Raw genomic sequence first — 15,688 nt, 5'->3', positions numbered from 1 at the left:
GACTCTTTGCAGATGTCACAGTCATATGATGATATTCCTAATTCTTCCGACATCTCTTCAAGAAAAATAAAATCAATCCTTCAAGGTGTACAGATCAACAACTTTTCAATAATATTTCATGTGATTTTCTGAAAGAATAGAAAAAATAATATAAGACATCAAGTATGTTTAAAAGGCAGATATTCAAAAGTGCAAATTTACGACATTTCCGTTTTCATAAATTGTAGAAGTAATTCTTTATCTGAACTATTAAATTTATTCCATCTCTCTATTTTCAAGAGGTTTATATCACAGACATATCTATCGTAATAACACCTCCTGGACATTAATTCTGTCAAAAGTGCAAATTTACGACAATTCTGTTTTCATAAATTGTAGAAGTAATCCTTCATCTGAACTATTATATTTATCCCATCTATTTTCAAGAGGCTTGTATCAGGGAGTAGACACATCTCTTATAACAACATCTCCTGGACATTAAGTCTGTCCTAGCCACACACACATACCAATATACATGTCAATGATACTAGACAGCTGATGTTTTCATCTGAAGGAGGTTTTCTCCATTGTCTGAGTATGCTTGGGTCTAGTTAGGCAACTACTAACAGAGAATGATTCACCAATGATGTCACAGTGATATGGCCTCTTCCCTCTATGAACTCTTGTGTGAGTAGTGAAGTTACGTATTCGATAGAATGACTTGCCACAGATATTACAGTGATATGGTTTCTCCTCTAAATTAATACGTTCGTGTTGCGTTAAGCTGGTGCCACTGTAGCAGATTCCAAACTACCTTTCATTTGCACTCTTTCAGTTGGTGAAGCTAAATCGCCCTTATATCAAACACTTTCTCCTCTGAAAACATAAAATTGTTTTTCTTAACCGAAAGGATTTCTCCCCTGTTTTTCGAGTGCCAGAATCAGTCTGGAGAAAAGAAGGGCCAAAATGGGTCAAGAGTGTGTGTGTGTGGAGGGGAGTTTGTTGAAAAGAGTGAACAAACTCAAAGGTAACCCATGCTGTATGCAGTCACTTTGCATGCTAGAAATAGCAGGGATTTATTATGTTCTTTTTTAAAACGACATATGACTCAATTAAGATAATGCTTCCTCTTAATTCGGTTTTGTATTTCCTAATTATAAAAATGTGAAACCACACTTAAAACGGTTAAACTAAAGCGTTACGCCATTCAGAGAATCAAAAAAAAATGTGTGTAATAGGTGTAAAACAACTTCCTATGAACGAATATGAAAAAAAAAAATGCCCGCACGCGAAAGGGGGGTGGAGGAGAGGCCTCGGAAAATTCACATCGGGAATTTCCGAAAGCGTCTGAGGGGCTAACCCGGGCACCAAAACAAAAAAAAAATAGTGTAATATGTGTAAAACAACTTGCTCTAAACGAATATGATAAAAAAAATGCGCGCTCGCGAAAGGGGGTGGGGCTCTCCCCCACCCCTCTTTGAGTGGTCCATCGACAGTGATGATAAAGAAATGAGATGGGTTGCGTTTGGAGGAAAAAATTATCTTATCAAATGCCTTATCAAATGTCCTTAAGGACAACTGTCCTTATGGGCCTGGACTTGAATAGAACTTGGTACCAACAATCGTCTTGTAAACAACTGTTCTTAGACAAAAGACTGACCTTTCATTGACCAGTGTTTACTCATCCCATCTTCTGGTGTGGAGGATTTCCCGCTCCTTGGTACAGAACAAGTTCTTATTCATTTCAGTCGTAGATACACAAGCGTTAAGTTGTATGATAGAGAATGGCACTTGTAAACAACCGATATATACGCCAAGGGTCGGTAGTATATAGCGATTCTTGGGCTGCGTATAACTCTCTTGGAAATCTCGGGTATACCCACTTCCGCATCAACCACAGTGAAAACTTTGTTGATCCGACAAACGCGTCGGTGCACACACAGACGATAGAGAGATTGTGGGGGTCAGTTACGAGATCGGTTGTTCGCCCAGGCATTCGTGCCTGTTACTTAAAACAATACCTCGCCAAGTTCCTATTTATGGAAAGCATCAAACCTGCTGCCAAGAGAATACACGTATTCTTATTGGCAGCAAGTCTTTATCCTGGCCCGAGATAATTTTTTCCTCCAAACGCAACCCATCTCATTTCTTTATCAACACTGTCGATGGACCACTCAAAGAGGTATGTATACATTATCATTTTCGTAACATAATTTCTGTAGTATTTCAAGATGTTTCTGACACGTATTTTGATTCACATGGCGGTGATCCAACATTTCTTCACTTTTTCCAGAATTTCTTCTCTTTATTTTTTTTTTTGTGAAATATGTACAAAAATACGGAGTTTATGATTCATGTGTGAGTGTGTGTTCTTGATACTCGTTTAGAACAAGTAGTTTTACACCAATTACACTATTTTTTCTTAGTTTAAAGGCCGTGGACTGAAGATGTGAAATTTCCGAAGCCTCTCCCCCACCCCACTTTCGCGAGCGCGCATTTTTTTTTTGTCATATTCGTTTAGAGCAAGTTGTTTTACACATATTACACACACTTTTTTTTTAATTCTCTGAATGGCGTAACGCTTTAGTTTAACCCTTAAAACCATTCTCAGTGATATTTGATTATTATTATTATAATGCCTATATATTTTAATGGACATAAAAATGTTTATAATGCTTCAAGCATGGAAAATTAAATTATTGGTGACTGATTTGAGTAAACTAAATTTTACAAGGCGATAGTTTTTAAACAAGGTGTAGCCTTCATTTTATATGTCGTGTCGATATATTTTTACCATTTTTTTATATCTTCACTACTAATTTTCGAGTAAATGATTATATAAACGGGTTTTTATATTTATTTTTGGTCAAATTAGGTACTTTCTAGAGTTTCAATTCAAAGCCCTTTCATTTCGTCTGTATACGATATTGCCTTTTCGTTTCAGTAATTCAAGTGCACATTCGTACTTTTATACATTCCCCATCTTTTCTTACAAATTACATCGTAATTATTAAAAGAACAGCCTTACTTTCATATAATTTCGTCTTTGTTTATTGAGATTCTTTCTTTTAACTTATTCAATGCATGGAAACAAACAGATGTACGTAATATGATACTTAATACAACAGAAATGTCTTTATAATACTTACATAGTAATTGATATAAAGAGAGAGTCAACGAGTCAGAGCGGACACTGACAGCTTCAAGAGAATTTCTTCCTTTTTCCAACGAACGTTACTTCATATTTTGCAAGTCGACATAATAAAAATATCGTATCTGCTTCTTTAGACATTTAATTACCAATCATTTGTATATATTTGATTGGATTTTCTCTTAAATATCAGTTGTCAAGTGGAACTGATCAAACAATCAAGGTGAGTGAGAAACAGGAGGAAGAAGCAAAATTGGGAAGAGTTAACAAGGGGAACTAACTCCATTCTTTAAATATTAACGGCTTTACTGATATATGAGTAGCAGTATAACCCGGCGTTGCTCGGTATTAAATTCGGATCATTAAGTTATGAAGTGATTTATTTCAAACCAAAATAAGTGACAATGACATCACATTCGAGCGAAATCTGCTGAAATTGGCAAAAGTTTGGCTGAAAGTGGAATTGCAGGCAATTTGAATGGGAAATACCATAAGGAATCAGTTTATCGATTATTTCCACTCATCGGCTTTTTTTTGAGAACTTGTTAAAAGTTATGGTTGAGAATGGGGTGTAGCCAATTTTAGCAGAAACCCTATAAGGAATTAGTTTATCAATTATTTATCCTCATTGAATGGAAAACCCCAAATCGATGCCTGCTACCAATGGCGTTTGGCCTTGGGATTTGTTGATGGACATGGTGAAGCCTGGTCTCACCGGATATTGCAATCTGCAGAACTTGACCGGCATGTCTGACCGTGGGGGATAAAGCTGCATCCTTGAAATGAAAACATTTTCACCCCTCCTGCACCCTGTTACAATGGTGGCCTCAATCAAGTGGGGCGTCAGGGACTTGATTACTAAGCGGATCCTGTTGCACTGTTTAGGCGGAAGTAAGTTTCTGATTAGCCTAATTGGGCATCCAACCCTTAGCCTAAGGACGTGAGGTGGAAACCCTGCTGGCTCCAATGAGTTGAGAAACTCGATAGGGTAAATGACAATGCCTTGGGGGTCAGACATCCAGTCAATTGATTTGTAGATGTACTCCTCACCTGGAATTCATCATATGAGCTGGTCATTGATAGCACTGACACCTATGTTTTGGGGGGGGCCAGGATGGTTCATTCACTGAGCCAATTGATGTCCGCATAATTACTTTCCAGATTGGAAAACAGTTTCCAAAAGACCGGAAGGGTTGTTCACGGAGTTGCACAGTTCATAGACTGATATGTTGCCCCTATCATTCCTAGGGACCTTGCCTTCTCCAAGGGCTAAAATTTCTTCAGCAAATGCTGCAGACATTCTATCCCCAAGCAAGTGTGCATGCATGTTTGTGATTAGGCTTAAGGTCTTAACCTGGGGCCACAACATAGATGACTTAAGGCATGCGTGCACTTCATCAGCCCTGCTCCCTTTAGGAAAGACAGGAAGGATTTGCACACTTCTTTCTGAGTCTTTTCTTCCTCTTCCCACCTCATTCCTAACCTTATCCTCTTTTTTTTCTCTAATAGCTGAAAGTGTTATTGACAGGCTAAGTAACATAACGACAAGCAGAATTATTATAAGATCACCTTTCTCTACTTCTTCTTCACTCCTCCATTTCTCTCATGCCTACTCCACTACATAACAAAAGTATACCAGTTGGAAAGAGAGAAGCTGGTTATACATATATATATATATATATATATAGGGAGAGTTTACGAAAAAAAAAACAGATGTATTAGTATAATGCTCAGGAATTGAAAAAGTCTTTTACGTTTCGAGCCTATGCTCTTCTACAGAAAGGGACACAGAAAAAAACGAGGATATATACACATATCATTTTTGCATCAGGTTTGGTTATTTTTTGCAGAGTAATTACAAATCACATAAGGAGACCAGATAAAAGTTTGATATTATTTATTCAGCATTACATGTGTTTCATTTCCTAATAGGAATCACAAACTTTTAGATGAAGAGAAAACATGTAAAATATTTCCTATAAAAAATTCTCCAGATATACATATGTGTGTGTGTACCCTTGTCCAGATATTATGTGATGTCCGAAAATGGCCATCATGACCGTCATACTTGTGCAGTTGTTCATTTACATACGTCTCACCATAGAAAACGTTTCCTTGCTTGGAAACATATGGGGATTGGCAACAGGAAAGGTACCCGGGTGAAGAAAATCTCCATCAATGAAGTCCCATGTGATAGACAGAAGCATGAATAACTGAATTTTAAATGATGATGATTATCATCAATGTAGTGATATAGTTCCTCTTCTGTATGAATGCATTTACATTTCAATAATTGATCCATTTTCGTAGATTGATTTAGCACAAATAGCTTAGGTTACAGTTATATCTTTCATATTAATAGGACTGTGTACAAACAATTCACCATTTTGAAAGAATGATTCAGGTTTAACATCACAGTCATATGTTTTCCTTCCTCTGTCAATGCTCTTTTGATTCAATAATGGATGATTTCATGTCAAAGATTTACCATAGATGTCGCATTCATATAGTTTCTATATTCTGTGGATGTCTTTGAGATACGTCCTTTGTCCTTCTGAGGAAATATTATACAACAAATATCACTGTGTTATGGACCCACTTCATAAGGAAAGACTTCTGTTTAAATCAGGAATGATTTTGTGTAAATGATTTGCCAGAGATATCACTGTGAATTGATTTTTCTTGAGTGTGAATGCATTTGTGTATAGTTAAGTGACTGTTTCCAGAGAACATCTTACCATATATATCACAGGGGTATGGTTTCTACCCTGTATGAATACGTTTGTGTTGAGTTAAGCCAATGTTCTGAGAGAATGATTTACTACAAATATCACAGCGATATGGTTTCTCCCCTGTATGAATACGCTTGTGTTGAGTTAAGCCGCTGCTTTCAGAGAATGATCTTCCACAGATATCACAGTGATATGGTTTCTCACCTGTATGAATACGTTTGTGACTAGTGAAGCTACTGCTATAAGAGAATGATTTACCACAGATATCACAGTGATATGGCTTCTCCCCTGTATGGATACGTGTGTGTTGAGTCAACCTACTGCCATCAGAGAATGATTTACCACAGATATCACAGGAATATGGTTTCTCTCCTATATGAACGCATTTGTGACTAGTTAAGCTACTGCTATGAGAGAATGATTTACCACAGATATCCCAGGAATATGGTTTCTCTCCTGTATGAATGCGTTTGTGATTCGTTAAGCTGCTGATTTGAGAGAATGATTTACCACAGATATCACAGTGATATGGTTTCTCCCCTGTATGAATACGCTTGTGTTTGGTTAAGCTACTGCCATCAGAGAATGATTTACCACAGATGTCACAGTGATATGGTTTCTGCCCTGTATGGATTTGTTTGTGAATAGCTAAGCTATGAGCATGAGAGAATGATTTACCACAGACGTTACAGTGATATGGCTTCTCCCCTGTATGAATACGTTTGTGACGAACAAAGCTACTCCTGTCAGACAATGATTTACCACAGATATCACAGTGATATGATTTCTCCCCTTCATGAATTTGTTTGTGTTGATTGAATTTACTTTCTTCTAAGAATGACTCTTTGCAGATGTCACAGTCATATGATGATTTTCCTAATTCTTCCGACATCTCTTCAAGAAAAATAAAATCGATCCTTCAAGTTGTACAGATCAACAACTTTTCAATAATATTTCATGTGATTTTCTGAAAGAATAGAAAAAATAATATAAGATATCAAGTATGTTTAAAAGGCAGATATTCAAAAGTGCAAATTTACGACATTTCTGTTTTCATAAATTGTAGAAGTAATTCTTTATCTGAACTATTATATTTATTCCATCTCTGTTTTCAAGAAGTTTATATCAGGGAGTAGACATATGTAGTATAATAACATCTCCTGGACATTTCGTTTGTCCTAGACACACACACACACCAATATACATGTCAATAACACTAGATATCTGATGTTTTCATCTCAGTCATGTGTCGTAAAAGAGATATCACACCTCCGCCTCTTTCCGTACATTTATAAATACACACATACAGGCAGCTTAATGTCAATATTCTGTGTTATATGAAACATGAATAACAGTCAGTAAATAATCAGTATGGATGACTAACAGCATCAAAATCTTTTGTGGGGAATTTTTGATGTAGGAAAAATTATTGGTTGAGGTGGAGAAGGAAATTGGTGACAATCCTTCTCAATGGGGGCAAATGATGTAGTTTTAACATTAAATTATTCTCGTTTTTTTATTTTTTTATTTTTAAATTCTTACACGTTACAATTAATGTTTCTCTTCCTTTTTACATCGCAATGAAATATTATCGTGGTGAGTGAAAAATACAGCGACGCGTAATCACGGAGGTGTGAGTTCGAATCTCATAGCCGGCCGCCAACACTTTTCTGCAAAATAGGGGTAGCTTATCCTGTTCAGGCTATATTATTAGCAATATCCTGCCTTTGAGAATTTAAAATCACTTCTTTAACTTCCTAAGACATCTCAAAGCTTCTAAAGCAAACTTCGTTTCTTTGTTTACGTTCATCGTAATTTGAATTTAAGTATATATGTAATACGAAGAGAGAAAAGGATAACTTAGGTAATTAATTGAAAATAACATAAAAACACAGAGTGCAATTCATATATAATGCCTTAAATCCCAACAACGGACCATTGAATGTGTTTATGTGAAAAAAGATATTGAAAAACATTAGCACGTAAGAGTGAGAAAGAAACTCGGAAGGTATCAGGTGGTCGTGGGGTGTGCCATAAATAACAGCTAAACTGCTCTTCAATCGGTTTTTTCCCTTCTTTGTTGGTTTCATAACCGTTTCAATCCTTGAATGTACAGCAGAAACACGCAGAAATTTTCTGAAAATTCCCCCAAAATAAAAATGTGATAAGCGGTTACATTGGGTGCTTAAAGAAAGATTCCTTTGAAAAATAGATATTAATTGTAAGTTGTAATGATGGAGAAGAACCTCCGGAAATAAAGACTTCCTAGGTTTTAAATAAAATCCGTTCCATTTCTTCTGTATACAATATTTACTTTTCGTTTCAGTATTTCAAGTGCACACTCGTATTTTTATACATTCCGTATGTCTTAGAAATTACATCGTAATTTTCCCGCGGAATTTACATGTGAGGAAGAAAGAGAAAAGTTATCTACACAAGGTATCCATCTGACGTTAACAAATAATATAGGAAATAAGGAAAGATGCAATGAAATATCTGAATGTAAAGGAGAACACAACGAAAGTATTGAAAGAACAGCCTCACCGAAGTTGAAAAAGTGGGTTTCCATCGCCAAAAAATTAGGGAAAGGTAGGTGCGGTCCATGCCCTTTACCTCCGCTATTTCGTCTTTGTTTAGTGAGATTCTTTCTTGTAACTTACTCAACACATCGAAACAAACAGACGTACGTAATATGATACATATACAATAGAAATATACTTACATAGTAATATATATTCAGAGAGAGTCAACGATGAAAATATGAGAATATGTTGAATGAGTGAAAAGTTAGAGTGGACAGTGACAGCTTCAAGAGAATTTTTACGACGAATATTAATATTTAAAGGGTCAACATAATAAAAAAAATGCTGCATCTGTTTCTTTAGACACTTAATTACCAATCATGTGTCTATTTAATTAGATTTTCTCTTAAATATCAGTTGTATAGTGCAACTGAGCAAGCAATACACATGCATACGGAGCAACAAAATTAGGAAGAATTAACAAGGGGAACTAAGTCTTGTCTTTATACTCTAGCGGTGTCATATGAAATTGTCACCCATGATTATGACCCTAGTATCGATCTATTGCATTTCAATCTGTTTTAGGGTTTCGGGTTGGGAGGAAAGGTATCTTTTTTTCTTCACAAATGTAAATAAACCCAATCTGTTTCTTAAACGAGGGACATATTCATACGGCACAGAATTTTTTTTTTTTACCTCAATGGACGTCATTGATTGGTTAAAATTGCAGAAAAAACAACAAATATCTTACAAAGTATAGAATTTTCTCAATAAAGCCAAGAGAAAAAGATCTTTTATAAAAACATTCTACCCGTATACGAAGTTAAAAATTTTTTAGTTACCTAGAAATTATGTTAAAAAAACTGCCGTTCAAACCGAAAAGATCCTATATGTGTTAAAAAATCTCTTCACGCAACCGAACCAATGAGAGAGCCCCTGCCTGGTCGCTCGACATGCTAAAAATAGCAGCCAAAGTAACTCCCTATCTAAATCACATGCCCATTGTACGTAATGTCCTAGATTATCCCTCAAAAGACAGTTTGCTGAAGGCTGGAATGACTTTGATGATACGTTTGCTGTATCAGGTTTGATTTGAGGCTAAATAACATTATGGTAAATTTCTATATTAACTCCCGCATGATTTTCACAAAGAAAAAAATTAAAATGTTAGATTTTTTGCATGGAATCAACTACCCTGACATCCTAATATGCTACAAAACCCTTTTACGGGTCCAAAAAACGGGGTGGGGTGAGATGGAAGCCATTTTCTTTTTACCTTAGAAAAAAACACATAAAGACAACGGAGAAGAGTTTGATATTATTTATTCAGCATTACATGTGTTTCATTTCCTAATAGGAATTACAAACATTTACACGTAGAGAAAAAAATGTAAAAGATTTCCTTTAAGAAAATCTTTGAACATACATGTGTGTGTGTATACCCTTGTCCAGATATTATGTGATGTTCGTAAATGGCCATCATGACCGTCATACTTGTGCAGTTGTTCACTTCCAGTCCTCTGCGTAAAATATGTCTCACCAAGGAAAATATTTCCTTGCTTGGAAACGGGTGAAGATTGGTCACAAGAAAGGGTACCCAGCTCAGGAAAATCTCCATCAATGAATTCCATCTGATCCACAGAAGCATGAATAGGAGAATTTTAAATGATGAGGATCATCATCATCATCGTGGTTCCTCTTCTGTATGAATGCATTTACATTTCAATAATTGATCATTTTCATAGATTGATTTAGCACGAATAGCTTAGGTTACAGTTATATCTTTCATATTAATAGGACTGTGTACAAACAATTCACCATTTTGAAAGAATGATTCAGGTTTAACATCACAGTCATATGTTTTCCTTCCTCTGTCAATGCTCTTTTGATTCAATAATGGATGATTTCATGTCAAAGATTTACTATAGATGTCACATTCATATAGTTTCTAAATTCTGTGGATGTCTTTATAAGGTCCAAGCTTGACCTTCTGACGGAATGTCATACAACAAATGTCACTGTGCTATGGATCCTTTGCATAACGAATGCACTTGTGTTTAATTAAGTGATGATTTTATGAGAATGTTTTACCGCAGATATCACAATGATATGGCTTTACTCCAATATGAATAAGTTTGTGTGCAGTCAAGCTACTTCTTTCAGAGAATGATTTACCACAGATATCAGTGATACGGTTCCTCACCTGTACGAATACACTTGTGAGAAGCTAAGTTATTACCATCAGAGAATGATTTACCACAGATATCACAGCGATATGGTTCCTCACCTGTATGAATACGTTTGTGTCTAGTTAAGTTACTGCTCACAGAGAATGATTTACCACAGATATCACAGCGATATGGTCTCTCCCCTGTATGAATTAGTTTGCGTGTAGTTAAGCTGCCGCCCTCGGAGAATGATTTACCACAGATATCACAGTGGTAGTTTTTATCTCCTGTGTGGATATGCTTGTGAATATCTAAGCTATGAGTACGAGAGAATGATTTACTGCAGATATCACAATGATATGGTTTTTTCCCCAGTATGAATACGTTTGTGTCTAGTTAAGTTACCTGCCTGACTGAATGATTTGCCACAGATATCACATTGATATGGTTGCTCACCTGTATGAATACGTTTGTGTGTAGTTAAGTTACCTGCCTGACTGAATGATTTGCCACAGATATCACAGTGATATGGTTGCTCACCTGTATGAATTAGTTTGTGTGCAGTTAAGTTACTACCATCAGAGAATGATTTACCACAGATCTCACAGCGATATGGTTCCTCACCTGTATGAATGTGTTTGTGTCTAGTTAAATTACTGCCCTGAGGGAATGTTTTGGAAAACCGATTATAGCAGTGACTCGATCAATTCCCAGGGATATCTGAAGAAGGGATTTTTATATTCTGAAATATTATATCAGACTATGGATGATTGAATTACAAAGGTTATTATAATCCGTTGTTGTGCCATTCAATGCATTATTTTTACGAACAGTGCGCAATGCTTCAAGCGAACTGCAATGTTCCCCTAAAGGTTCAGTCTTTGGAGTTGAAAACCTCGACCTCTCCAAGACTGACGAATGTGAAGACACTGTTGACCGTTTTCTTCGATTCCAGGGGATTGTTCATCATGAGTATGCTCCACCTGGTCAGACAGTAAACCAGGAGTTCTACTGTGACGTTTGCGGGATGCTATTCATTGGAAAGGGCCACAATTCGATGCCTCCAGGGAGTGACAATGCACCTGCCTATTCAGGTGGCAAAACAGGTGTGATATCTGTGTTACTTGTTCCTTCTCGAGCCATGCCTGGCTCATAAGGGCTGGTTTCCTTAGTGTATAGATTCCCCACCTAGACAAGACGCTGGTCCGTCGAAGGTGAGCTGCAAGATGCAGGAGGAAAGAGTGAGAGAAGGTTGTGGCGAAAGAGTCAGCAGAAGTTCACCATTACCTTCTGCCGGAGCCGCGTGGAGCTTAGGTGTTTCACTCATAAACACACACATTGCTTGGTCTGAGATTTGAACCTGTGATCCCTCGACCATGAGTCCGCTGCTCTAACCACTAGGCCATGTGCCTCCACATCTGTGTTACTAAACAAAGCTGTGTTGACAAGATAGAACTCCGAGGTGAAAACATTGGTTATCTAGGCCATTAACATCTATATTGGTGTGTGTGTGAGAGAGAAAGAGCGTGTGTGTCACAGATTTAATGTCCAGGAGTTGCTATTATAATTATTGAATCTGCTCGTAATTTATTAACTTTTGGGTAAGTTTATTAGTTTGAATGCAGGTTTACTTCTACAATCCATTAAAACAGAAATGGCATAAATTCGCATTTTTTAATATCTACCTTTTAAACATATTCTATGTCTTATATTATTTTTTTCTATTCTTTCAGGAAATTACATGAAATTGGCTAAAAAGTATTTTTTACTTTTAAAGAATCATCAATATGTATCATGTTTGAAAGACTCTGCAAAGATATTCTACAAACGTATAATCCTGCTTCTATAAAACATTGCTGAATTACAGTAAAATATTTCCTCTGAGAGAGAAAGCATTTCTTTACTTCTGTGTCTGAAATGTGCAAGAGATAATTTTCTCTTTTAAATATACTTTGATGGATTTTCAAAGAGTATTTGCGACATTTTTAAATATTGGCATTGATCACGTTTAGAAGAAATATAAGAGAAGTGATATTTGTTTGGAATAAACTATAAAAACGAAAAGAAGAAAAATATCCATAAATTTTGGTGAGTGAAGAAATATTCTTCGATTGATTATATTTTTTCTGAAGTGATGACAGAAGAATTAGGACAATCCTCACATGACTTCTCAGAAGAAAGTAAATTCAATGAACACAAACGAATTCATACAGTGGAGAAACTTTATTCCTGTGATATCTGTGGGAAATCTTTCTCTTCTGCAAGATTGCACACGAGCATATTCATACAGGGGAGAAACCATATCACTGTGAAATCTGTGGTAAATCATTCTCTGATGGCAGTAGCTTTACCAAACACAAGCGTATTCATACTGGTGAGAAACCACATCACTGTGACATCTGTGGTAAATCTTTCTCTTCTGCAAGAAACTTGATTGCACACGAGCATATTCATACAGGGGAGAAACCATATCACTGTGATATCTGTGGTAAATCATTCTCTATAAATCACCATTTAACCCAACACAAATGGGTTCAATATCCTCCTGAAGAGCCTGAGAGACCTGCATGGGGTGGATGCAGATGTCTTTAAAATAAAACTGGATCTCTTCTTGTCAGGTGTCCCAGATGAACCAACTTCACGGCGGGAGGTGCAGATGAGGGCAGCTGCATCAAACTCTCTCATGCACCAAATGGCAATTGCTAAAAAGCATTCGTGAAGTAAAATCATGTAGCAACACCAAATGGCGGTGCCCCAGCATGGCCACAGCTCGTGAGCTAAAACTACATAAAGATAAAGCTGTTATAATGAATTTGAGAGCAAGGTACAGAGCCATTATGAAAATATTTCAGTTCAAAGTGCAGAGTTGTTACAAAATGATTATGTCGGTCCTTGTTGACGGAAAGTCCAATGTCAGAGGTCGCAGTCACAGATTTCCTTTGTTTATTCCAAACTCTCAGCATGCCAATCCAAGCAAACAGGCGAGGTAACTCTACTCACCCTCTTGTATGTTGTACTATGTTATGTTAATCTCTTACCTCAGAGGGAGAGAGAACGACAGCAAGTTCAGGAGGAAGACTGAACGATGCTTTCCTTAAAGTCTGTCATTTTTTTTTTACTTGTTTCAGTCATTTGACTGCGGCCATGCTAGAGCACCACCTTTAGTTGAGCAAATCGACCCCAGGACTTACTCTTTGTAAGCCTAGTACTTATTCTATCGGTCTCTTATGCCGAACCACTAAATTACGGAGACGCAAACACACCAGCATCGGTTGTCAGGCAATGTTGATGGGACAAACACAGACACACAAACACACATATATATATATACATATATACGACAACTTCTTTCAGTTTCCGTCTACCAAATCCACTCACAAGGCTTTGGTCGGCCCGAGGCTATAGCAGAAGACACCTTCCCAAGGTGCCACGCAGTGGGACTGAACCCAGAAACCATGTGGTTGGTAAGCAAGCTACTTACCACACAGCCACTCCTGTGCCTTTGCTAGAGAAAGATGAGCTGGTGAAAGTTGTATGTATCATGGCTGTCTCTGGTCATCTCATTTCACCAAATGGCTTTTGCTTTACGAAATTCTAGTATTTTATAAGTGCAATATAGCGAGAAAGAGAGGCATATTGCCGAGAACAATGAGGAAACTGATGTAGGTAGCTCTTCATTTAATTTTGACTTTTGGTGGTATAGAAGAGGTTAGGGGTGAAGTAGGAAAACATATCAATTGGCCATATAATGGATCATTTTAAATGAAAGGCTTACCATTGATATCACATTCATATAGTTTCTATATTGTGTAGAGGGTTTTATGAGATACAAACTTGTCCTTCTGAAGGAATGTTATACAACCAATGTCACTGTGTTATGGATCAACTTCATAACGAATACACTTGTGTTTAATCGAGTGATGTTTTTGTGAGAATGATTTACCACAGATGTCACAGCGATATGGTTTCTCACCTGTGTGAACACGTTTGTGTGCAGTCAAGTTAGTGCTAACAGAGAATGATTTACCACAGATATCACAGTGATATGGTTTCTCACCTGTATGAACACGTTTGCGTGCAGTCAAGTTAGTGCTAACAGAGAATGATTTACCACAGATATCACAGTGATATGGTTTCTCACCTGTATGAATACGTTTGTGTTTAATTAAGGTACTGCCATCAGAGTATGATTTACCACAGATATCACAGTGATATGGTTTGTCTCCTGTATGAATATGTTTGTGTTTAATTAAGGTACTGCCATGAGAGAATGATTTACCACAGATATCACAGTGATAAGGTTTCTCCCCTGTATGAATACGCTTGTGTTTGGTTAAGCTACTGCTAAGAGAGAATGATTCACCACAGAAATCACAGTGATATAGTTTCTCCCCTGTATGAATACGCTTGTGTTTGGTTAAGCTACTGCCATCAGAGAATGATTTACCACAGATATCACAGTGATATGGTTTCTCCCCTGTATGAATACGCTTGTGTTTGGTTAAGCTACTGCCATCAGAGAATGATTTACCACAGATATCACAGTGATATGGTTTCTCTCCTGTATGAATACGTATGTGACGAGCAAAGCTACTCCTGTCAGACAATGATTTACCACAGATATCACAGTGATATGGTTTCTCCCCTTCATGAATTTGTTTGTGTTGATTGAATTTACTTTCTTCTAAGAATGACTCTTTGCAGATGTCACAGTCATATGATGATTTTCTTAATTCTTCCAACATCTCTTCAAGAAAAATAAAATCAATCCTTCAAGTTGTACAGATCAACAATTTTTCAATAATATTTCTCCTCTCACCAAAATATATTTTTCTTCTTTATGCTTTTATAGTTTATTCCAAACAAATATCACTTCTCTGATATTTCTTCAAAATGTGATCAATGCCAATATTTAAAAATGTTGCAAATACTTTTGTAAATCCATCAAAGTATATTTAAAAGAGAAAATTATCTCTTGCACATTTCAGACACAGAAGTAAAGAAATGCTTTCTCTCTCAGAGGAAATAATTTACTGTAATTCAGCAATGTTTTATAGAAGCAGGATTATACGTTTGTAGAATATCTTTGCAGAGTCTTTCAAACATGATACATATTGATGATTCTTTAAAAGTAAA

General features: G+C 36.6%; 1 protein-coding gene across 1 annotated transcript in view; it reads right to left on the bottom strand.

The window, feature by feature from the left end:
• The window catches only part of LOC118768306 (zinc finger protein 345-like), a gene marked incomplete at its 5' end in the record, with an annotated part of 30,149 nt that extends 15,383 nt beyond the window's left edge, over positions 1–14,766 (bottom strand). The window contains 3 exons of the mRNA XM_036514503.1: positions 6,180–6,402; positions 11,093–11,153; positions 14,671–14,766. Coding sequence (XP_036370396.1) covers positions 6,180–6,402; positions 11,093–11,153; positions 14,671–14,766 — 380 coding nt within the window. The remainder of the gene's footprint in view (positions 1–6,179; positions 6,403–11,092; positions 11,154–14,670) is intronic.
• Between the last annotated feature and the right edge of the window lie 922 nt (positions 14,767–15,688).

This window comes from Octopus sinensis, linkage group LG28, assembly GCF_006345805.1.
Source record: "Octopus sinensis linkage group LG28, ASM634580v1, whole genome shotgun sequence".
NCBI lineage: Eukaryota > Metazoa > Mollusca > Cephalopoda > Octopoda > Octopodidae > Octopus > Octopus sinensis.
Note: the sequence above shows the minus strand (reverse complement) of the source record. Positions and strands in the feature narration are given on the sequence as shown.